This window comes from Pongo pygmaeus, chromosome 12 (assembly GCF_028885625.2).
Source record: "Pongo pygmaeus isolate AG05252 chromosome 12, NHGRI_mPonPyg2-v2.0_pri, whole genome shotgun sequence".
Lineage (NCBI taxonomy): Eukaryota > Metazoa > Chordata > Mammalia > Primates > Hominidae > Pongo > Pongo pygmaeus.
Window position 1 is genome coordinate 66132363 of NC_072385.2, and position 25338 is coordinate 66157700.

General features: G+C 35.1%; 1 protein-coding gene and 1 long non-coding RNA gene across 3 annotated transcripts in view; one reads left to right on the forward strand and one right to left on the reverse strand.

Annotated features, from left to right (window-relative positions):
* Positions 1-252: 252 nt before the first annotated feature.
* On the reverse strand, positions 253-13838 carry ETAA1 (ETAA1 activator of ATR kinase). Of its 2 annotated transcripts, XM_054475790.2 has the most exons (6): positions 13467-13838; positions 11810-11938; positions 11481-11557; positions 8127-8239; positions 5844-7876; positions 253-881 (listed from the first exon to the last, which is right to left on the reverse strand). In XM_054475790.2, exons 1-6 carry the CDS (start codon positions 13687-13689, stop codon positions 754-756), a joined length of 2703 nt encoding a protein of 900 aa, XP_054331765.1. In that variant the 5' UTR covers positions 13690-13838; the 3' UTR covers positions 253-753. The 2 variants fall into 2 exon arrangements, with proteins under 2 accessions (XP_054331765.1, XP_054331766.1); XM_054475791.2 differs by lacking the exons at positions 11481-11557; positions 11810-11938; positions 13467-13838 and adding an exon at positions 8566-10764.
* Positions 13036-25338, forward strand: part of LOC134737793 (uncharacterized) — a 219924-nt gene continuing 207621 nt past the window's right edge. Inside the window, exon 1 of the long non-coding RNA XR_010123092.1 lies at positions 13036-13218. This is a non-coding gene — a long non-coding RNA (uncharacterized LOC134737793). The remainder of the gene's footprint in view (positions 13219-25338) is intronic.

Genomic DNA, 25338 nt, shown 5'->3' on the forward strand with positions numbered 1-25338 from the left:
TTGTCTATGACTTTGAAAACAGTATTACTTTTTCTCACCGATACAATAAGGAAGCTGGACCAGATGACATATGAAGTTTCTGCCAGTTCTAAATGTTAATGATGCCACATTACTTTTGTAGACAATCCACTACTTCTTTTCTTCTATGTTAGACTTCTAAAATCAGTTTTCCTAAATATGGTGGAAAGTTTCCAAAATGTGTCACATTTTAGAATTATTAAAATTCAAATCCACTTCTAAGAACTGAACATAATTTCCTCACAAATAAAGTCCTTTATTTCATATCAACCATGTTCCTAGAAATATGAAAGTATTAATTAAAATCTGGAAGTGTATAAAAACCTTAAGCAACAGTTAATGAAAGTAAAACTACAAAAATAGTCTCTACTAACTTAGAAAGTTGAAGTTTTGTATTAGGAAAAGACATTAGAATAGGAAATAACGTAGATTACCTCTTTTTCGATGATCCTCTGCAATAATAGCATTTAAAAATATAACTACTTTCCTCTGTATGATATCTGTAAATAATTGCTAACTTTCCTGAATTTCCAAAACTTGTATATAATGACTTTCAAATACGTGTCCAAGGAAATGTTTCATTTACCATTGCAAACATTGATTTATTAAATAAAGTAGACGTCCAGGCTTTATAAAAGTCAGCATTACATTTCTCACAGAGAAATCAAGAAAAAAAAATTTCCTATCACAGATAGTTATCAGCAGTCTTCGTGAAGTCTTCCAACTAATATTTCATTAAAGAAATGAAGTGGGAGCCGCATTTACAGATGAGGCTCGTGCTTTAGCCATTCTCCGAACCAGCGCTTCTTGTCTTTTTCTCTGAATTTCTTCAGGAGAACACTTTCTATTTTTCTCTTCTTCCTCTAAAAATTCGACAAAAGATGAGTTTTACTTTTATAGGCTATAAAGTCATTCAATATGTGCTTTAATTTTTGCTTTTTTTAATCACCCAGATTTGCCATATTAGTTGGCTATTAAATCAAATTAAACTACTGAATATAAAATTCTAAGTACATAATACAGATATAATGCTCCAGTTCAAAAGAAAATCAAGCACTGATGGATCTGTCTCTATTTGATACATTCTTTTCACAGTGTGATAAAATTCAATTTGGGACATGGATGAAATTGGAAATCATTATTCTCAGTAAACTATCGCAAGAACAAAAAACCAAACACCGCATATTCTCACTCATAGGTGGGAATTGAACAATGAGAGCACATGGACACAGGAAGGGGAACATCACACTGTGGGGACTGTTGTGGGGTGGGGGGATGGGGGAGGGATAGCATTGGGAGATATACCTAATGCTAGATGAAGAGTTAGTGGGTGCAGTGCACCAGCATGGCACATGTATACATATGTAACTAACCTGCACATTGCGCACATGTACCCTAAAACCTAAAGTATAATAATAATTAATTAATTAATTAATTAAAAAAAATTCAATTTGGTAGAAAACTGACTACCCACCAAATAATTCTTGTGGACAATGACATCTAATTTATGTGACCTACGAATAAATATATCTTTAAAAAGGATACACTGCGATTTAAAATGTTATGTAAACTTTAATAGGAAAATAGTCAAAATATAAGGAATTAAATTAGCTATCAATCTCAAACAGTGTATAGTTACATAAGATGTTATATTAATATTCACACCTACTTTTCCCTATAGAGCTATAAAGTTTTCATTTCATCCACTGAGGAAATATATTTTAGAGTGATAAAATGAAATCTGTCATGTCAAACTGGTTACCTGTGATTCACTGTCAGAAATTATATTTTTATTTGGAGGATGCATTTTGGAGAAACTTTAAAATAATCTCAACTTAGTAAGCTGAAGCTTTGTATTAGAAATCACTTTCTCATTTAAACGATATTTTAAGTTTAAGACTATCACCCTAATACATATTTAAGTAAACTTTTACCAGTAAAATTGATTTATGTTGTAAAATACGCTTTTTGAGAAGAATCTGTAATATTGACAGAAGAGAAATATCATTTATTCTGACATCTAGAAAAAGATTCACAATTTGAGACATTTCTCTTGTTAACTAACAAACAGAGGCATTTTCCAAAATATATAATCTGCCTCCCTTTCCTTTCTTGGTATAATCAGAAATGGGAGGGGGTATTCAGGCTAAGAAATACATATTTTAAATAAGTTTCCCAGATGGTTTTGATGGCTTTTATTTCCTAAGCTATTTACCTAACAGACTGTAGCTATTTTTTCCTAAAGAGAGACACCAGAAGATACTTTCTAATTAGCTTGACTAATTATCTAATACTTTAGTCTCAAAGTTGAGAAACACAACAAACTCAAGACTACACATACAAAGACTTTACACTGAATTTGACTGTGTGGAAAGAAAACAGGTTAATAATCTACAACAGCAGAAAATATAACTTCCTAAAATTGGTCTTACAATTTGCTTGGCAATATTATAGAAAATAATTTCAAATGATAATCAGGTCACACCATGAAAATTTGATTTAGGGGCTCATCCATTTTTCCCATCAGTCCTTCCTTTAACTCAATCTATAATAAAAATACACAATGAAGTCTTAAAATACTGTAAAGTACTAAGTGAAAGCTGCTCTTCTTAATCTTGATCTTACAGTGCAAGGGTCAGTAATTTTTTTTTTTTCCTGTAAAGAGTCAGAAAGCAAGAATGTTAACCTTTGAATATCTTGTTGCAACTACTCACCTGTACCACTGTAGCAAAAATGAATATGGATAATGTATAAATAACTGATGAGCTGTATTCAAATAAAACCTGTTTATGGACAATGAAATCTGGATTTCATATAATTTTCAAATGTCATGAAATATTATTCTCCTTTTAATTTTTTTCCAACCATTTAAAATGTAAAAATCATTTTTAGTGTGCTGGCTATACATAAACAAGCTGCAGGCTGGATTTGGACAGATCATAGTTTGCCAACTCCTGCCTGAAATAAATGAGGGAGTTAAGTGAGTTTTGTTTCAGAGATACTTCCCTGGAGAGCAGCTTGCTACATACCAAAGTAAAAGGAAGTAGAAACAATAGAAAACATCAACAAAGTTAATAGTAATTAAGAGACTCAGTACTATCACTAAGCTTAAAGAAAATATTGATAAGGTAAGCTAAAAGGCAGATTATCCATAAGAAATGCAGATAGATTGGTAGATAGGAGTTTTGGGAAAACTCAAATACTCCAGGAGGTTTAGCCTTTTATAGAATTATAACTACAGTTGACCCTTGAACAACATGGGCTTGAACTGGCAAGTCCACTCATTTGTTGGTTGTTTTCTGCATCTGACACCCCTGAGACAGCAAGACCAACTCCTACTCTTCTTCCTCCTCGGCCTACGAGACATGAAGATTATGAGGATGAAGACCTTTATGATGATCCACTTTCACTTAATGAATAGTAAATATTATTTTCTCTTCCTTATGATTTTCTTAATAACACTTTTCCAGCTTATTGTAAGAATACAGTATATAATACATATAAGAGCATACAAAATATGTATTAATTATGTTATCGGAAAGGTTTCTGGTCAACAGCAGGCTATTAGCAGTTAAGTTTTTAGGAGATCAAAAGTTATACACAGACTTTCAACTGCAAATCAGATCAGCGCCTCTAACCCCCACATTGTTCAAGGGTCAACTCTATCTGTAAATAAATTCATGCTAGGAACATGCTTGATTTAGTTACAATATACTCACTTTAAAAGTATTATAGATTGAGTACAATTTTTAATATTTCAAAATATCTAGTTTGGGCTATCATGTAAAGCAAGCTTGTCCAACCTGCAGCCCACAGGCTACCTGCAGCCCAGGATGGCTTTGAATGCAGCCCAACACAAATTCATAAACTTTTTAAAAACATTATGAGATTTTTTTGTGATTTTTTTTTTGTTTGTTTTGTTTTGTTTAGTTCATCAGCTATTGTTAGTGTCAGTGTATCTTACGTGTGATCCAAGATAATTCTTCCAATGTGGCCTGGGGAAGCCAAAAGATTGGACACCCTGGGTGTAGAGAATTAGTGTTGATAAAACAAATTGGTATAACTGCTTCGGACAGAAATTTGGTGGTGTCTATCAAATTTTAAAACTTCCTCTTGTAGCAATTTTTTAGGAATTAACAGATACAATTATACAAGCATGCAGAAATTTATGCAGAAGGATATTTACTGGATTATTGTTTGTAATTGCAAAAGACTGCAACCAACCCAAACTTCCATCACAGAGAAACAGTTAAATTATGATACATCCACCATATATATCACAGTCATTAATAGGACAAAAATAAATTTATATCTATTAATAGGAAAAGACAGCTATAATATATTAAGGCAAAAGCAAGTTGCCAAATAGTGGGTATACAGATTTATTAATATTTAAATAGATCTATAGGTATATATATACACATACACATATATATGTACATACACACACACATATCTTTTTATATTCATAGAAAATGCTACATCATACCAACAATTAATAGTGGTTTTCCCTAAGGGATGGTTATCAGAAGGAGAAACAGAAGACTTAACTCTTTCCTTTAAATTATTCTATACTGTTTTACTTTTCTTTTTAAATAACTAGCATATTACTGTTGTAAATTTTTTAAAAAGTCACTTATATAGGAAAGTTGTAACAGTAATGCCAACAAGACAGAGAAGAGTCACTAAATATTTAATTGCAACTTGTGATGAAAGCAATTAGGAAATAAAAAATAAACAAGGAGATCTATTTATAGACTCTTCAAGGAAGGCCTCTGTGAGAAAGTAGTACTTATATTGAGATGTAAGAAAGCACCAACGAAAGAGTGGGGGAGGGGTCACATGTTGAAAAGAAGTAGTTTTAGTCAAAGGGAAGAGCATGGTCTAAGTTCCTGGACGAGGAAGAAAAACATACACTGTTTGAAAAACTAAAAGATAGCTGGTATAGCTGAAGCTTAGTAGGTAAGGAAAAAAGAGGAGACACAGGTTAAAGAGAGATAATCCACAGCTTTGCTGGTCACAGTATACAGTTTGGATTTTATTTGAAATATGACGGGCAGCCATTGAAGGTTGTTTTAAGCATAGAAATGCCATTTTTGCCCATCCAATTTTAAAAGGCTATTCCACTATTTGGAGATAAGAATTGAAAGGAGATAGATAAAAGAACTGCAGTAGTCTCATCAAGAAATGTTAACTTGTTGTAGAAAGAAAAATGGACAGTTTGGGGATACGGTTTTTGAGATAGAAAGAATGAAACTTATTGACAGAATGGAGAGTTGGGGAAAAGAGCAATTGGAAGAATCAGAAATGATAGCTGTTATCAAATAAGTAAATCATAATTTTAACCATCACCACTAGCACGTTTATATCAAATATCACACTAGTAAAGATGTTTAATTAGAATGCTCTAAATTTCTAAATATTATTTACCTCACTGCTCCATCATCTGCTTCCCAGAAGATTACTCAAGTTTTAAAACAATTTAGTAAATACAGTCTTAATGAACACTGTAATACATATATCTAAAGGTATGATTTTCCAAGAAAGAATTAATAAATCATTCAAAAAATATTTACTGAGTACCTACTATATGCCAGTCTTTGTATTAAATGCTGGGAAAGAATTCAATGTAATATTTTGAAAAATAAACCAACTACTCTGTATAATGCCGTATAATTATTTCCAAGTATCATTTTAAGAATTCTAGTTAAACGTCATAGAATAGTTTTACCTTATACATTACTCACACTCAAAAACAACAAATAATTATTTTACTACTTTTTAAGATGCTTTTCAAAGAAAACTATTTCATATTTCATACATACCTTTTGAAGATTGTTTCAAAGATTCAGAAAGTTTCACCAAAGATTGCTGTCCAACAGCTTCCTCCAGTAATGGGTTGACACTTTTCTTTTTCTCCACACCCTGAGTAATTTTGGTATCAGACATACTTCCAGTTATACAATTTTGATTAAACTGAGAAAGAATCTGAGAATTTTTCATCCTTGTAAATGTAAACTTTGAAAATCCAACTGTTTTGTTAAGGTTGCTCTGAGCTTCATCTGTTATAGTCTTATGGCATAGCTGCTTTGTACTCAATTTCTTCTTATAAGTAGCAATTTCTGTATTCATGTGATCTGAAGTTACATTCAAACTTGAACTTCCTGAAAGAACCAATTTGGAACTATTCACTTGTCTTGGAACATCAGTGTTAGTATAAGACACATGCAGATTATTTATCTGACAGTTTGAGATCTTAGAATACTTAGACAAATTACTGGCACCTAAAAATCTTGGAGAATTTCCATACATTTCCCCTTTCTCCATCTTCATTGGCTTATCTATTTGTGAGCTATTTGTCAAAGATGTCTGCACTGAAATGTTGCCTGGATTCAAATGCTTTGATTGTACCAAATGACTTCCTTGTTTAGATATAGTAAACATGTTTTTGGCTCCATGTTCGGAATTATTATTGATCTCACATATACTTTCTGATGTCTTACTGTTCTTTCTAATGCCTTGTTGCTGAGTTAGTCTTTCAATATCATCACATGCTTGGTACAACAAATCATCATCTACATCATCTGCTTCCCAGGTATTATCTAATTGATGACATCCTTTAATAATTTCATTGGCAAATGAGGGATCATTCCAATCATCAAAGAAAGAACCTACTTTTGATGCACTAGTCTGATTTGGGTTACTAACAATGGTTTCACTGCCTAGATTTGCAGAGCCAAAAAGATCAGTATTAACAGGGGCTTTAATAGACTGATTTAAAATGCACTTATTTTTCTGTTCATTAGAATATCTTGTGTTCAAAGCTGACTTCCTTCCAGAAGCATATACAGTAGATTTAGTAAGAATATCTTCCTTTATTTTTGTCAGATTAGATGTAACTATACAATCTTGAATTTTGTCTTGAATAACGATTTTATTGGAAGAGTTCTCAAATTTCATTTTATTTCCAGTGGATGATAATTTGTTTGATTTATTTGGATTTGGTGAAAATCTATATTCTGCATCTATTAATTCTCTGTCATATGTCTTTGAAGAAAGATCTTGTAATACTTTTGAATCTCCTAACCTGGCATCTGGACTTGTATTTGCTCTTGACGTATTTTTAACAGTTTTACTATTAAAGGTACAAATTTCCTTTTGATCAGTAACATGGGCTGTTTTAGAAGGGAAGAGTTCAGGCATGTCGATATTTTGCATAGCAAAAGGTTCATTACCTAGTAAGTTTTCCCAGTCATCCTCAAAATCACTGGTAGTAAATGCATCAGTGTACTTATTAGAAGTTTCTGGCTCCTTAGTACAGGAAGTCACACATGATTTTGTCATTATGGGTGTATCTACTTGAGAAGAAAGTGATCGTGGGGTTCTATTTGACAGTTTTTCAATGACCAGAGTTTCATTAGTAATGATTTTCTCCTCTTTCAAAGCATTTGTCTTTACAAAGGTAGTATTATTGGTGCTCCAAAAAGCCTCTGGCAGTTCTTGGCTTAACTGTCCGCTACATTTCTGAGTAGAACCATCAAAAATAGCATTAAAGGCTGCTTCAGCAGTTTGGTCAAATGGCTTCTGACTGCTATTTTGATTATTTGCCACATATATCTTGGTGTTTCCTTTGATTGACTTCTTTTTTGTAGCATCATCTATTTCGGGAACTATATTATGTAATGACCGCATCTGTATATTATCTTTATAATTACTTAAAATCTCTGTTTCTGAAATCGTCTGGGTAAAATCATAATTCCTCTTGTCTTGCTCTTGAATCACATCTAGCTCTTCCATATTTTTATCAAATTGTTTAGCCAGTTTCATAAGTTCTTCTTCTTGATTTTGTGTTTTTAACCTATTAAACAAGATTTAAAAATAACTAAAAATGTTCTGAGACATTATATCCAACTGTTATTTAACATATTTTGATGTTAAAGCTCTAAGATTTTAACAGTTATAATTATTTTAAATCCAAAATTTGATAGATCAAAACTGTGGAAATTTTATTAACAAAAATTTTGATATATTCACAAAACTAAATTGGAGTATTATCAAAAAATATTTGCTTCACTGAATTTCAGAAAAGCAGAAAAGTCTTAACTTACTTTGTGCAGCTGATTTTTGCTCTTGATTTTCCTTTTGCTACACTGGGAGTACAAGGAATAGCAGTTTCACCAATCCACATGTCCAGCATAGAATTTGTTGTTGGTTTTTCATCCTTTGGCAGATAGGGAAAAAAACAGGTATAAAGTATCAGTGTAGCAACCCCTCCCTTCCAAAAAAAACAAAAGAAAAAAGAAAGTAAAAACTAATGATTTTGAATTAATTTCCTAAATTCTGGTGAGGTAACAGTTACCAAACTCAAAAACAATAAGAAGTTGGGAGATAGCAATAATAAGCTACAAGAATTGATCCACTTATGTTTCAGAGAATGAAAACATTCAGAATTACAAATTGCTTATTTTAAAAAAATAGTTTTAAGAATTAAATTTATCAAATGTATATTTAATAAAAGAAGCATGTTTTTATCAAAAGAAAACTGACATTTTAATTGTCCTAAGATACTTATAAAAACATTAGTGTCAGAAACTGTGGCAGAAATCATCAGAATTGAGAGGAGATACATATGGAATTCTTCCTGTATCATCTGTTTCTCCAAATTTTCTTTATCCTTATTATAATCTTTATCTAAAGTTGGACAATCCATGTTGACCTAAATTAAGAACACTCAGAATTAAGATCAGGAATGAATTAAGAGATAAGAGCAAGGTTAGAACTGATGCTAAGAATGAGACAGGAATAAGAATAAAAAAATAGAGAAAGAAGAAAAGTTTAGCCCAGATAATATACAGAAAAAAGGCGTTTTAGACCTGGATACTTTTGCTGTACCTTTCAGTCACTTGATCACACAAAAAAATTACAGAATGAGCTTTAGGCATTAATTGCAAACCAAACCAACAAATCACATCAAGTAACCATTTTCACTCTATTTTACAGTACCTAGAATGAACACAAATATCACACAAGTTAAAAAATAATTTTACTACTAGATTATAGGCTACTCAAAGGCAAGGACTCTTCTTAGAATAACTCAGCATCCAGCACAATACTGGGCATACCAGTGTCAGTTTACATTTATTTACTAGAAGATTTAGGTGAAAAGATCCCTACAACTTGGTACTTCAAATCCTCAATGAATCAAAAAAGTTTTCTTAATGTCAACTTGAACCTAGTTGCATTTAGCTTTGCAAATACTCAAGAAAATCAGTAATTTCACTTTCAGACTCAATATATTTTCCCTTTTATTTCAACAATCTTGAATTTAAAGACAATAATAGTCTTAATTATGAACTCTGCCATTTACAAAAGTAATTTTAAATTCATTCGATTTTCAGAGAACTAAATTATGACTTTATGTACCCAATTTTACATATACATGGGTCCTACGTATGTTTGTATACTATTTATATGTGTTATATTACATATTTCTTCATGAATAATTACATAATTTATTGATTTTCAACCATAATCCAGGTGCTATATAAGGTATCTAAAGGCATTACTTCATTTCATTATAAAAGGTATACTGTGCAAAGCTGTATAAATGAAGATATATACCATCTTCAAATAAACAACATTGTATAAAAAGTATCCCTGTAGAAAGTGAACTGACTGCCCAACCAAAATAAAAGCGTGTATTAAAAAAAAATGCGATCTCTGAAAACGTTAAAAGGAAATTAAATGATTTGAGAATGACTCACCTAAAAATAAACAATATAAGTATTTGTCATTCTGAGAACATGACAAGCTTTCAAACAGACCTTGAAACTGCTAAAGATTTATATGCTTTAAAAGTAGTCAGTTTAAGAGGGTAACATTTTAAAGCTACTAATTTAACCATATTTTTTTCTTTTATACAAGTTACCACTTGCATACTGTTGCCATTTCTTTATATGAGCTATAATTTCCAGCCCACTTAGGTAAAGAGTCCAATAATTTATTCACAACTATCTTTTTATCACTATTTAGACTGGCCCGCCCAAACACATTTTATTATGCTTCTTTCATGTGAAACCCACAATTAATGAAGATCTATTGTTAACTTATAGAGTAAGTACTATTATGGCATAAATGCTATTTAACTAATGAACTGTAAGTAAAATGAATTTCTATGACATGCTAAAAATGGAATGTAGAGCTAGTAGCAACAGAGTTGTTTTGACTGTGCTAGGTGTAATTTTGGATATTTTATAGCTGCTAAGAAAAACTTCATTTCCTGTCTCTTCCACCTGGGTGACAGTAATTCTTCAAACCATGTTTTGGGCCAGTGCCATCTATTGTTTATGGTCAACATATAGTAACTATTCAAGGGCAGGTTAAGGAAGAATGGTATACTTCCTTTAGAGAAGACACTAAGCAAAAATGTTCTCTGGATTTAAATGTTAAATAAGAAAAAGAGAACAAAAAGTAAAGAAGTTCAGAACAGTTTCAGGTATTGAGCCTTTGCTTCTTAGTAATTATAATATAATATTAGAGTTATTGGATTGCTTTGTGTCAAATGATTGACTTGAACATATTTCTATTTCACTCAAACAATACAAGAACAGAAATGAAAAAAAGAAACGAAACACTCAAAAAAATTTTTTTTTTAAGAGACGGGGTCTTAAACTCCTGGCCTCAAGCAATCTTCCTGCCTCAGCCTTCCTCCCGAAATGCTGAGATTACAGGAATGAGTCACCATGCCTGTCCAAGAAAAAAAAAAAACCTTTGGAGATGGTTCTATTACAGTAACAACCTTAACATAACCTTACAATTATAGCACTCTGTAGTTTACAAAGAATTTTTATCTAGTTTAATCCTCATAATGATCCAATGAAGACAGCAAGAGCAACACAATAATTCTAGTTCATGGCTGAATGAACTGAGGTGGTGAGAGTTTAAATAACTTGCATTGGGTCACACAGCACAGGAGGTTGAATGAGGACTAAATTTGAATTCAGTGCTCTCCACTTTTGTAAGTGTTTCTTGATAACCTTATAAGTCAGTGAGTATTAATAGTTTCAATGGGGAAATGTTATAGACAGGAAGTACCAATCACAAAACAATCATAAAAGTATAAACTTTTTTCACTGCCTTATTCTATTATTTTAGCAACTTGAAAAATGATGCCATCTGTTGTTAAGCACAACATTACAGATAAACACAATGCCCTAGTCAAAAATTACTCTAAAAAATTAAAACAAGATTTATACTTAGGAAAATATCTTGTATTTTATATTATATTCCTTTTTTCAAAATATGTATTTCAAAAGTAGAAAAGGCAAAACAGCAATCTTTGCTGCCTTATTTTTGGAAAAAAGAATTGTAATAGACAATACTTTTCATTTAAAGAAACTACAAAAACTTAGTGGCACATTCTTCACTGTTTTAAAACAAACTATAAAACTAGTGATATTTACCTGAGGAGCAATACGATTAACAATATGTGAAATCTCATCACTATCTGTGGTGTAAATCTGCTTTTTTCTTCCTTTACCTAAAGAAACAAAGACATTTCTATAAATTTTAAACAAAAACCCCTCAATTTTAAAAAATAGCTGTCACTTCTTAGAAAATAATTTTATTTAGTGCAGCTTAGAGGATTATGTGTTTACATCACATACTCATACAGATAAAACCATATAAGATTCTCAGAGGTTCCCGATGCTATTATCTGACTAGAATTCTAGTTAAATCTGAATGATTTATCAAATATTTACTCACATAAAAAATGTTAATAATTAATTACCTAACTGCTTTGTCAATGGAGAATTCTGATCCCAAAAGATATCATTCTGTCCATCTGGATCATTAGGAGAACTGAAGGAAGATGACAGTGAGTCCATTTTCAGCGTTCTCTTTGGTGTTTCATACCTTTCTATATAAAATATGAGTAAAATAACAATTGTTGCATTTTAAAGCATTACCTTACTTCGTAAGACCCCAAGGTCAAATAGCTTAGACTAACTTTTATAGTCCAAGATAATTTTTTTTCCCAGAGAAAATTACCTGAACCGTAACAGAAATGCTTGTTTCATATAAAAATCCACGCAGCACTTCGCAAACTTCACATTGTAAATAGCAAACATTTCTAGATAATCCAGAAGCTCTATGAATGCATAATACAATACCGTATAACCTAAGTCATTCTATTTATTATCATTGAGACTTGGAGGCTTTGGGGAACCATCTGTAATTTATAGGTACATTCAAAAATCCAAAGTAACCCAACAGAAACCTAAATATGTTTAGCCCCCTTTCACCAACTCTATCTAATCTACATTAATTGCGATTCTTCAAAAACCATTAGTGATCCAATGCTTGGGAATTTTTGTCTAGAATCACTTTCAAATCTTTATAAAGATTTTTGTTCATTCCCGAATTGCTTTATACGAGTATTATTAAAGACATGTAAGGTGGCTGGGCGCGGTGGCTGTAATCCCAGCACTTTGGGAGGCCAAGGCGGGTGGATCACGAGGCCAGGAGATCGAGACCATCCTGGCTAACACAGTGAAACCCCGTCTCTACCAAAAATACAAAAAATTAGCCGGGCGAGGTGGCGGGCGCCTGTAGTCCCAGCTACTTGGGAGGCTGAGGCAGGACACGCCTGTAGTCCCAGCTACTTGGGAGGCTGAGGCAGGAGAATGGCTTGAACCCGGGAGGCGGAGGTTGCAGTGAGCCGAGATTGTGCCACTGCACTCCAACCTGGGCGACAGACCGAGATTCTTTTCCCCCTCAAAAAAAAAAAGACACGTAAGATGAAAAAAAGCACTATTTCAAGAACATGCTCCAGAATAAAGGCTTTTGTATGAGCTTCAGTTCCAACTAAGATTTACTAGAAGTCTTTTAAAAAGTAACACCTAAAACTAATCGAGACGAAAGGGATCCTTAGCATCTTATTTGGAGGGATGTTACACACAGGAACTTCCGGTTTATTCATAATGAGGTGAGACATCAACCAGGCTTTGAGACAAACTTTACCTTTTCATATGAACTCTTCTCTAAAGCAGGTCACGGGGGAAAAAAAAAAGCTTTAAGGAGAAATAATTTCTCCGGGCATAAACTGAGCTTAGCGGGCCTATCAGCTGTTTCTCCTCACTCCACCACTGCTGCTGACTGGAGGAGCAGCCTGGAAAGCAGCCGCCCTCCCGCAAACAGGTAAACCACATGACCTATTCCTGTGGCGGAGGCAAATGGATGGTCAAACCTAACGGGGTAGTGCTCAAGCTCGGGTTCAAAAGCCCATCGGGGAGTGGTATAGGATTATTTTTGGGCTCTCGAGGGGTGAATCCCAGAGACAGAATACACACTCCAGACTCCACCCCCACCCGAGAGTTCCCTGTTGCAAGCTGGGCTGTGGGGATGCGGCGCCGAAGCCAAGGCAGGCCGCGCTGCCGACGTCTCACCCTCGGGGTTACTTTTACTGCACAAAGCGGCGGTCGGAGGCTGCTCTCGCTGCCGCACTGGCCCGGGAGGCCCCTCTCTAGCCCCGCAGGGCCACGAACCGCGGGCCGATCTCAGCCGCCTCCTCCCTGGCTCGACCACCGAGCCGCATTCCTCAGCCGCCGCTGTTTTGTGCGGCGTTTTCTTCGGGCTAGGGCTGTCATCATGTTTCCTTCGCCGACTCATTGCCTATGGCCTGCCTCCACCAGCCGCTGCTTCTTTCACATTTTGCAAAGGGATGAGCAGGGCAACAGCACTACAAACCGCACTCCGCACCAACGGCAGCCGCCATTTTGGTAGCTGGGACGCGCGCAAGAGGCGGCCGCTGATTGGCTGGGTCCGGGAGAGGGGCGGAACTGTTAAGGTGCCGAGGGCGCGCGCACTTCCGCAGCCGAGACAGGAGCCTGCTCTGCAGGAGTGTCTAGGCTCAAAATCCTCCAGACTGGTGGGGGTTGTTGGGGTAGTAAACTGAAAGTGGGAGCTTGTGAGTTGGAAAGGAGATTGAATACACTAGCAACTTTTTATTGAATTTACAACGAAAATTGCACGTCAAATTCAGATTATTGAGGGTCTTCGAATTTATCAAGAAGAGGAAATACAGCTAATTTTTCATAGATGATATGTGCATAGAAAAATCCAAAAGAAAGTAGAAAAAATTACTAAATTAATTTAAGAGTTGCTGGATACAGAGTCAATGTTCAAAGATCAACGTCTTTCAATTAGATTAGTAACAAATATAAAATTGAAGTTTTAAAGAGATACTATTTATAATAGTGCATGAGATAGCAAGTAACTAGGAATAAGTTAAAGATTGTCCTTCCTACAAAGAGAACTATAAAACATTTTTGAGGCCGGGCGCGATGGCTCACGCCTGTAATCCCAGCACTTTGGGAGGCCGAGGCAGGCGGATCACGAGGTCAGGAGTTCAAGATCATCCTGACCAGCATGGTGAAACCCCGTCTCTACTAAAAATACAAAAAATTAGCCGGGCATGGTGGCGCGCGCCTGTAGTCCCAGCTACTGGGGAGGCCAAGGCAGAATTGCTTGAACGTGGGAGGCCGAGGTTGCAATAAGCCGAGATTGCGCCACTGCACTTGCAGTGAGCCGAGATCGCGCATGTGCACTCCAGCCTGGGCGACAGAGGGAGACTTCGTGTAAAATAAGTACATACATACATACATACATACATACATACATACATACATACAAAAATTAACTAGGCGTGGTGGCAGGTGCCTGTAATCCCAGCTACTCGGGAGCTGAGGCAGAGAATTGCTTGAACCCGGGAGGTGGAGGTTGCAGTGAGCCGAGATTGCGCCACTGCACTCCAGCCTGGGCAACAGAGCAAGATTCCGTCTCAAAAAAAAAAAAAAAAATTTTTTTTTTGAAAGAAAACGAAGACCTAAATAAATGGTTATACTATGTTCATGGGTTGTGAGACTCAATATTGTTACAATGTCAGCTATTTCCAAACTGATGTATAGATTCAACATAAATACATACGAAGGCCCAGTGTGTGTGTGTGTGTAACATGGTCAGTTTTTTCTAAAATTTATATGAAAATGCAAGGGACCAAAAATATCAATAAACTCTTGAAGATCTCTCGAAGAATAATGAGGGTGGATATCTACCAGGTATCAAGACTTATGTAAAGTTATGGTAATTAAGACAGTGTTATGATGGTGTCAGGATAGACAAAGATGAAAGAAACAGGATAGCACAGGAACAGACTTCCATATAAATGAACACGATTTAAGACAAAGGTGACCCTTCTGAGCAATGGTAAAAGGACTTTTGAAATTAAATAGTGCTTGGTCTATTTGATATTCATGTAGAAAAAGAAAGAAACATGACCTTTACCTCAAACTTTATCCCCAAATCAGATGCATATATATTCATTATAAATTTAATTGTAAAAGATAAAATAACATTTTAGAAGGTATAAATTGTCTTCATGACAGAGAATGCATTTGAAATAAAACAAAGGTCACCAGGCATAATTATAAATGTGACTACATAAAATTGATAATTTGAGAACTTCTGTCCATTCAAAAACAACATTAAAGAGAAGGAAGGGCAAGGCACAAATTGGGAGAAAATATTTATAAGACATATTTAAGGGCCTATATATAGGTTATATGAAGAACTGATACAAATCACTAAGGAAATGATTGACTGTCAAAACCAAAAGTGGATGAGACCCTTGAGCAGGATCTTCACAAGAGAAAATATTATCAACAAACTTATGGAAAAATCAGATTCATTTTTAATCAGGAAAATGCAAATGAAAACCGCATCAGAATGGCTAAAGTTAAAAAGACTGACAATATAGGTATCGAGGCAGTAAAACAATGGAAAGCTGTCATGTACTGCTGGTGAGAGTATAATTTGGCACAACCACTTTGGAAAACAGTTTTTGATCTAGCAATCCCACTCTGAGGAATATTCTCGGTTTAAATGCGTGGACTTGTTCATCAAGATACAGTTTATAAAAATGCTTTGGTGGGCTGCAGTGGCTTATGCTTGTAATCCCAGCACTTTGAGAAGCCGAGGCAGGTGGACTGCTTGAGCCCAGGAGTTTGAGACCAGCCTGGGCAACATGGCGAAAACCCATCTCTACAAAAATACAAAAAATTAGCTGGGCATTTTGGTGCGTGGCTGTAGTCCCAGCTACTGGGAAGGAGAATCACTTGAGCTCAGAAGTTGACTTTCTGTGAGTCGTGATTGTGCCACTGCATTCCAGCCTGGGCAACAGAAAAAAAAAAGAAGAAAAAAACGCTTTTAGCAGTAGAATTCAATTCAAAATTACTTCATACTGTAAGTGGACCAAATGCTTTTCAACAGTAGAATGATAAATATATTGAACTATATTCACACAACAAAATAGCAATGCAAATGAAAACTACAACTCTGTGCAACAACATGGATAAATCTCACAAACATAAAGTTGAGCAAAAAAAAGCTAGACCTCCCAACCCTCCTCCATAATATTAAATAAATCCCATATAAATTCCATCAGGCAAAGTTCTACTATATGGTATAGGGATGTAAGCTTTAGTGTTAAAATGATAAAGAAAAATCTAGGAATGATTACATAAAAGTCAGGATAATAGTTACCTTTGGGAGGGGGAAGGGACAGTGATTAGAAGTGGACAGAGGGAGGAGAGAATTTCATGTATTTATTGGCTTTGTTTATTTTCATGTTCTAGTTGTTAATTACAGAAGTATTTGCTTTGTGATAATCTACTGAGCTGTACATTTTGTTCATTTTCTACACACATGTTATATTTATCAATTAAAATGTTTAAAATGTTAATGTAAGGCAAAGATCTTAGTTCCTACTGAGGAGCTGATATATTTCTTCTATCTTGTAAACTATTCTGTTTTTACTCTTTAGTTTTGCTGACAGAAATCCTAGAACTAAATTTGAGATTCAGGTCTAGCAGTTATATAAACCATATAAACCGTTGTGAATAGATAATTCCATTATTTTTCCTCAGTGTTTGACCTTCTACTAATACTTTTTCTTTCCATGATTGTTTTTTACCTACATGTATTTAAACCATTGTTTAGTTTTATTTATTTATAACCAGATAAGACTGTTTGGAATACAAGTGATATTACATCTTTTAAAATTCAAATTAATTACTTGAACCTTCACTTGCATAAATTAGTAGGAATATTACTATTTCTCTCAGGGATCTCTCCTACCTCTCAAATGACCAAAAATCCTAGAAGCATTAAAAAAAACTTAAAAAGAACTTAATTTACCCAAACAGATATCCAACTCACATTTAGAAAGTAATTAAGGAAGTTTAAAGAATTTAGTCATGTTTATCGGAGAAATAGCCATGTAGTAATCCTTTAAAGCATATTAATGCTGCAAATAAAATAACAGTGAATACTTTACCATAACTCCAAATTCTATAGTGCCCAAGTAACCATTGCTGAAATGAACAACTTGAGCCTAAAGAACAGACATGTTTTCTTAACACACCTAGGATGGCTGTAACCTGTAATCATTATGGGGTAGGAAATTATAGTAAATTTTAACTTGAAAATTACTTACTTTACATAATCTGTTACATTTCTAAGTGTACTTCAAATTAAATTTACTTCCTGACTATAACTCCTGAAATAAGTATAGCACAATTAACTCCTTAATAAAATGTTTTTAATATGAAACAGAAGTCTTACAGATGTTTGAATGCAATATGATTCATAACAGCATTTCTAGGCATTTGAATAATTTATACATATAAGTAAGGTTTACTGCAACTAAAAACTGTAATAAACCAAATGAAACTCTTGCTTGTTTCACTTATGGGGATTATTTGTAAACTTGACAATAATTTTTAAGGCAAAAATTGTGACACTGAAAGTCTGAGTTACTAAGGAGCTTCTCTGCCAGTGATTGCCTCCTCACTTACATTACAATGATGGGTCAATGCTACTGATCAATGGCTAACTATGAGCAGTCTTTCTTTCAAGAAAAAAAAAATCCATAATTATGTGAATTATGTTTATATTTTATATACAGAACTCCAGCTCCAAATCTATGAGAGTGCATCTGGCAGAATCTGAACAAGCAACACAATGATTAGAGGTTTTGTTTGTTCATTTGTTTGTTTTTAACAGTTTTGTTACAATGTTTCTACCCCAAAATGTACCTGGGTAAGTGCTGGGCCCATTTTTCCTTATTCCTGACCTACCTGCAATTGTATTAGCTAGAACCAGCTATCATGCCTAACTGCTCCATCAGGAGCCTCTGCTGCCTAGGTGACCATGTCTGGCCAGACGGGTCCAATCAGGTAAAAATGACTGGACTAGACATGCGCACCTGATTTTAGGAACCAGTCCATAGCCAGCTTCTCCACCTCTGACACAAAAAGATGCATTGAGACAATCATATTCTTTCTTGGAGATTTGAACTAAGAATTTGCTAGAGGGCCCTGTGCAAAACCATGGTGGGTAGAAACTACGAAGAAGCTTGCTCAAAGTGGAACTGAAGGAAGTAGCAGAATTATGCAGACTGGGGACTACTGGAATCAACATCTGTCGACTCTGGATACCTTGAAACCCAACCACCATTCAGCTTCAATGTCCATAAGACCAGATTTTACTGTGATACCAGTCCTTTTTTCTTTCAATGTGAGCCTTTACAGTAAACTTCCTTTGTTAGGTAGGGGCTAGCTAATGCCAGTTGGTCTCTATTTCTTACATCTAAAAAGAAACCTGAACTAAAACATAGAACAAACACCAGAATTGGGTCAAGGGTTGTAGTCTTATTGTTTCTCAATTAAAGGAATATTATTTTTAAAAGTTCAAAATAGAATGAAACAAAATCCCATTTAAATATGGAGCTGGAAGTTAAAATATTTTAGTGACTCCTTTGAGACACTATTATACTCCTTTGAGACAAATTATACTGGAGACTAGCTGTCATCTGAAATCACTTTTTCTTAAGTTTTTTGGTTCAATTATTGCATAAAGACTAAGAGTTAGAGAAATAAGGAATGTATTTTTATTTCTCTGTAGCCCCATACTCCTGGGGATGACATTTCAATCTTTGCTTTATCAGTTTCTTCAATTTTCTTACCCTCTGAACCTACCAATACACTTTTCTTACTAGGCTCCAGCTTTGAATCAGTCATGCTATTTGTTTTCTCAGCTCCTGAGCTGTTATATTGGAAAGATTCTTTACTGCACTAGCATGAACCTATAGTCATCAGCTGAGCTTTCAATGGCCCATGACAATGTCACTGAGCAGCTCATGCTTCTCTTCTCCAAAATAGAGATTCCAAATTTCTAACACTTTCTATAAATCCCCTTCCAGCTCAGATTGTTCCCTTTTTAAAAGTTATTTGTATCCTACTTCCCAGAAAAAAAAAAATTGACCTATGAAATATAAAATCCCTCATTAAAATTATGAAGCAGATAAGGATGTCTGTCATATCTAATTTTGCTCAGGGTGGAATATAGCTAGCTTTAAAACCTGCCAACTGACCATGAATCAACTATAGTTCTAAGCCTTTCTTACAGGTAAAGGGGTCCACTTTACAAAGTCTTAAGCTAAAACCCATAAGCAGAAGTCCTGAGATGGAGCTTCTGGAAAAAATCTTTCTTCCTGATGGAAACAAGGAACTGCAGAGGTCATGATGGGACTATGAGGCCTAAAGCCACACTCTAAGGATAGTAGAGCAGAAGAATTCAAGGAGCTGAGGTTCCCAAGGTATCATGCAACCACAGTACCTGGCCTGGGTGGCCTAGCTCTATGCCATCAATCCTTTACCCTTTGATATTCATCAATCCCTTACTTGTTTAAACCAATAATTCTCGAACTAGTAGCATCAGTATCACCTGGGAACTTGTTAGAAATCCATATTCTTGGGCCCCATACTGGATAAGAAACTCAGTGTGGGTTTAGAAATCTGAGCTTTTATAAGCCCTCCAGGTGATTTTGACGCATTTTAATGTCTGGGAACCTCTAGTTTAAGTCGCTGTCTTTTAAGTCTTCCTAAAAGCCAAATAAAAAATGTATTTTTATGCATATATGGGGCTCAAAAAACTGGCTAGCTTTAAAAATGTAACATTCTTATTTTTAATATATTAATGGCTAATATAAAAAAGTAAAAAATTTGTATAACAAAATAAAATACTTATACCATGGTATGGAAGAAAAGCAAGTTATGCATGTCGTATCTACTATTCATATGCACATGAGTATGTACATATACCCCCACACATTTCACATGAAATATTCCAAATATTGACTATACCTTATCTCTGGGTTGTGGGATTTAACTAATGCTTGTTTTCTTTGTTTTTTTTTCTTCCAAATTATCTGCAATGAAGATGTATAGCTTTTAAAACCAGTAAAATATGCATAAAATATTATATATGAAGCATGCAAATAATAGGTTTAAGAATAGACACTAAGAGAGACATAAGGATTTAATTACTAAGGATAAACTTAAGAGAAATAGTACTAAAAGCTCATAATGGGATAAATAAAGTTGCAATGTTTTTTGGCAATCGTTCTACAGTACCAAATATACTCCCTGGAATCTTCACTATGATCAAGATAATGAACCTATTCATCACCCCCCAGAAGTTTCCTTGTGCCCCTTTGTATTACTTTTGTTTGTAATAGGTAAGTTGACATATTTACTTTTGATTCATGGCTGTGTTTGACAAGAAGCTTGCAAAATTACTCGGAATTTAATAATCAGGTCTTATAAGCTAGTATGAACTGGCTACAGCACACCACTGATTCTGTTACTGCTCATTCTCCTTTCTCCAGTTTAAGTAACTTCAGTTTCTTTGACATTTCCTCGTCTTACCTGTTTTTTCCAGGCTTTCATCAATTTTAAACCTCTCAATTCAGTGGTTGAGCTCAGACCTGGACCTAGAGAGACCTATACTCTAGGTTATAGGCTTAAAAATGAAGCCAAGCAGTAAATGCTTGGGGCAGTTTACAAGGGCTGAGAAATTGGAGGTTGCTGGGAAAAGCAGCTCTGCTATAGAAAGGGTCCCTTTCTAAGTAAGTCACCCTTGGGAGTTCAGTCTGTGAATGTCAGTAGGAGGATGAAGGGAAGCAGGTTACCCAATTCTGATGTGGGGCATACTATTGCACACTGCTTTCTGCAAGCACCACTTAGTAGCACTAATTGAATCCAACCCCACTGATTATTTCAGATACCAACCCCCATCTGGCCTATATCTACTCAGGAATAATGGCTGTGGGTGTCATAGAGGTAATTTGAAAAGACATTTTCCTCTACGGCTTTAAGTGAAACCTTAAGAATATTAAAAAAAACCCTCTGCAGTCCCAAAATGTCTTATTCAGGGTTAATAACTTTCTTTCCACTGGCCATAATGGAATTTAGTCCTCATCTATGTGTTTTTGCTTTTATGAATCCCAGAAAGATGGCCTGATTTTAAAGCTTGTCCTTGACTCTTCTTCAGGCAGCAGGATCCAGATCATTCACTCTGTCACCATAATTTTAACATAAAACACTCCTAAACTGTGTCTGAGACGATTACAAATTTCTTTATCTTGCAGTAAAAGTAAAATCTCAAAACTTTTACAATTCTTAATAGTATTTAGGTTACCCTAGCCAAGTGCAGGCCTAGGAATGCTAGGAACGTCCTAGATGCAAATAGTTTTTTGGTGAATGGTTATTTACGCAGAATATTCTGGCCCAAGCTGAAAATGGCTTTTGATTGTTCAGAAAGGAAATTACAGCATTTAAAACATATTAAAGTTTAAAATAACATTTTTGAGCAATTAGGATATAAAAGAATAGATGGGGAAGAAATTAGTTAAATTGCAAAACCCGTAAACAAAACTAACACTACTCATTTCAATTCAGTTCCCAGCCTAAGAAAATTTTCATTTCTGCAAGGCTTTTCCTATTTTTTAGACTACTGGAAAAAATGGTTGGTTCATTTCACATGAAAGTAACGGACTCTGGCTTTGGTCTAGTATTAATAATGTAGATGACAATGTGAGGGAACACTGGGTCTGGGGCTTATTCCATTGGCAAAATATGTATGAAAAACACAGGAACATTTATTCTGCTGAACTATTTTTATAAGCCTGTTATGGCTTCTAAATCATCAAGAAGAAGGTTCCTTTACTTGCTACTCTTCACATTTCCAAACCCTCCCGGTCTTTGAATAGTTGTTGCTGTTCGAAGTGTAGTAGTATATGGAAGAGCAACATGGATATCACCTGGGAGCTCATTAGAAACGCAGAACTTAGGCCCCAGACCTGCTGAAGCAGGATCTGCATGGTAACAAGATCCCAGGCCATTACAATCACAAGAAAGTCCCACAGGTGACCATCTGCAGAGACTGTCTCTAATAATTTTGGCCTGAAATGTTTAATGCCTCTTTTCTCTGAACTTTTATCTTACCTTCTGTCTGCTCTATATAATTTAGCAGTTGATTATATAATCTTATGTTTCTTAATAATTACTGGAGATATGCAAATCTTATTTACAAGATTATGCAAGTCCCTGTTATGGAGGTTTGCAATCAATGCTCATTATTCCATTGTTTGTTAAAGCCCTATTCTATTCCTTTCTGCCTTATGTTCCAAAACATTTTGAGGTCAGGTTTAGGAAAAATTATAAAAAATTATCCTAATATTAATAAAAGTAAATACATTCTTTAGAAAGAAGCTGTTAATAAGAGTGGATGATTGTAAATAACTTCATATATAGTTTTTATTTTCTTATGAATGCCAAGACATGAAAGTAAACTGTGCTCTTGGCAAATGGTTTAGAATATAACCAATCCTTGATTTTTCATTAAAATCATGTCTGTAGCCTGTAATCCCAGCACTTTGGGATGTTGAGGCAGGACGATTGCTTGAGACCAGAAGTCGGAGACCAGCCTGGGCAACATAGTGAGATGCTGACTCTACCAAAAAAAGTAAAAAAAAAAAAAAAAAAAAAATAGCTGGATGTGGTAGTGCATGCCTGTAGTTCTACCTACTCAGGAGGCTAAGGCGGGAGGATCCCTTGAGCCCAGGAGTTCAAGGTTGCAGTGAGCTCTAATTATGCCATTATTCTCTAGCCTACAGCCTGGGCAACAGAGCAAGACCCTGACTCAAAAACGAAGAGAGAGAGAGAGAGAGAAAAGAAAGAAAGAGAAAGGAAAAAGGAAAGAAAGAAAAAGAAAGAAAGAAAGAAAGGCTCCATATGAGTACATCAATAGCAAAAGAATTAGAGGTACTATGGCACAGTAGTTAATTTAAAATTTTTTATGGCAATATCTACTTTGTGAATTGACCGTAGTATTATTTAATCTCTATGTGCTTGTAAGATCGCAATCTAATATCATTACAAGCCATCCCTTGTGTTTAAAGTACATCTCCATCAGAATTGGTTCCCAGATTGTATTAATGTTTAAAGAATTAAAATAACTATTAGCAAGAGAGGAATGAAAAATCTAGGAAAACGAACAACATAACACATATATTGTACACACGCACATACACATACACAAACACACACACACAGGCTGACCTGTTGACTGCTCCAGGCAATGTTGGAATGGGAAATAAGTTTTCTGTTGAGGTTAATATTCTTGTGGATTTTTTTAACCATTGTAAGAAAACCTGTAATAAACTTGAGTAGAAAAAAAAGTTTTGGTGTTAGGAAAGATAAAAGGAAGTTATCATATATTATGTTCTATAGATTGTTTCTTTCGGTGGTATCAAAAGAATTGGCCCATGTTTGAAGATCTGAATTTAATTAAGTCTACACAGAATATAGTTTAAAGGTGTGAAGACTTTGCTATTAATATGATAAATACTTTTTCTTAAGACATTGTTTATCTACAGAAAGACTACCATACTCAAGATTTAAAGGTAGATTATTTTTGTTCACATCATTTTGATCTTAGGTTTTGCTTGATACATTCACAAGAAGGGGGCCTTTAATTTATGTATGCTTTAAGAATAGTTAATAGCTAATCTACAAATTAAAAAAAAAAAACCTGGCCAGGCACGATGGCTCATGCCTATAATCCCAGCACTTTGGGAGGCCGAGGCGGGCAGATCACAAGGTCAGGAGATCAAGACCATCCTGGCTAACACACAGAAGCCCTGTCTCTACTAAAAATGCAAAAAATTAGCCGGGTGTGGTGGCACATGCCTGTAGTCCCAGCCACTCGGGAGGCTGAAGCAGGAGAATCGCTTGAACCCCGGAGATGGAGGTTGCAGTGAGCCGAGATTATGCCACTGTACTCCATTCTGGGCAACAGTGTGAGACTCTGTCTCAAAAAAAAAAAAAAAAAAAAAAAAAAAAATTCCTTTTTTGTTTTTCCACAAAAATTTTTTCTGTGTTGTCCTTGAAGGTTTTCCAAGGAAAAACTTTGGAAACCATGTCCTGCCTTGAATTACCTTTAATAATCTCAAGACAGCATGGATTGGCTTGCAAAGACTAATAGTTGAGTTTATGTTCCAGAAGCATCAGAGAATGTTGATCATGTTGAGAGCTGCCCCCTTTGCAGGCATCTACTGGGTTTCCTGGAAGTGAAAACTTGTAATTTTCAAGTATGGCATGGGGATAGTTGCTCTGAAATGCATTACAGATCTGTCAAGATTAGGTCTTCATGAGAAGTCAGGTTTGGAAAAGTCATTCATTCAAGATGATGTTTAGGTAGTAGAAATGAGAGAAGGTGATTGCAGAGGTCAAAGGGCATGACCCTACATTCTAATGACAGGAATTGTGTTTGGAAAATTTCAGTTTTCTTCTTAATGTGTCCACTTGAATGCATGCAAGCTCTGTGGAGATAAGCAGAGTCTATGGTAGTTTTGTCCTGTGGCTATCTTGGGCCCACTAGAAGCATAACAGGTATGACAGAGGCACAGCTTGCCTCAGTTTCTGCTTGCACACAGAACAGCTTCTTCTACATATAAGGCCACATATAATTTAACACCTAAACTAGGACACTTGTGACAGTGAAAACAGATGCTATTGACAATTTAAGCTGGAAAACAGGTGGATACCAGAGGCATTTGGCTAATGGATCAATGCGAAATGTTGAAGAATGAATGAACCAGCATCCGTGTGTTTTATTAATGGGTTCTCAAAGACCCTGGGTCTTCAGACCTAAGAAGAAGGTGGTATAGCAAAGCACTGGCTTTGGGGGTACACAGCCAGTTGAAATCCTACTTTAACATTTACTGTTTGTGTGATCTTGGGCATATTTGCTAATTACTTTATGTCTCTCTATTTTCTTGTTATAAATGGGAATAATAATTCTCACCACACAGGGTTGTTTTAAGAATTAAAGAAATGATGTATGTATAGCATTTGG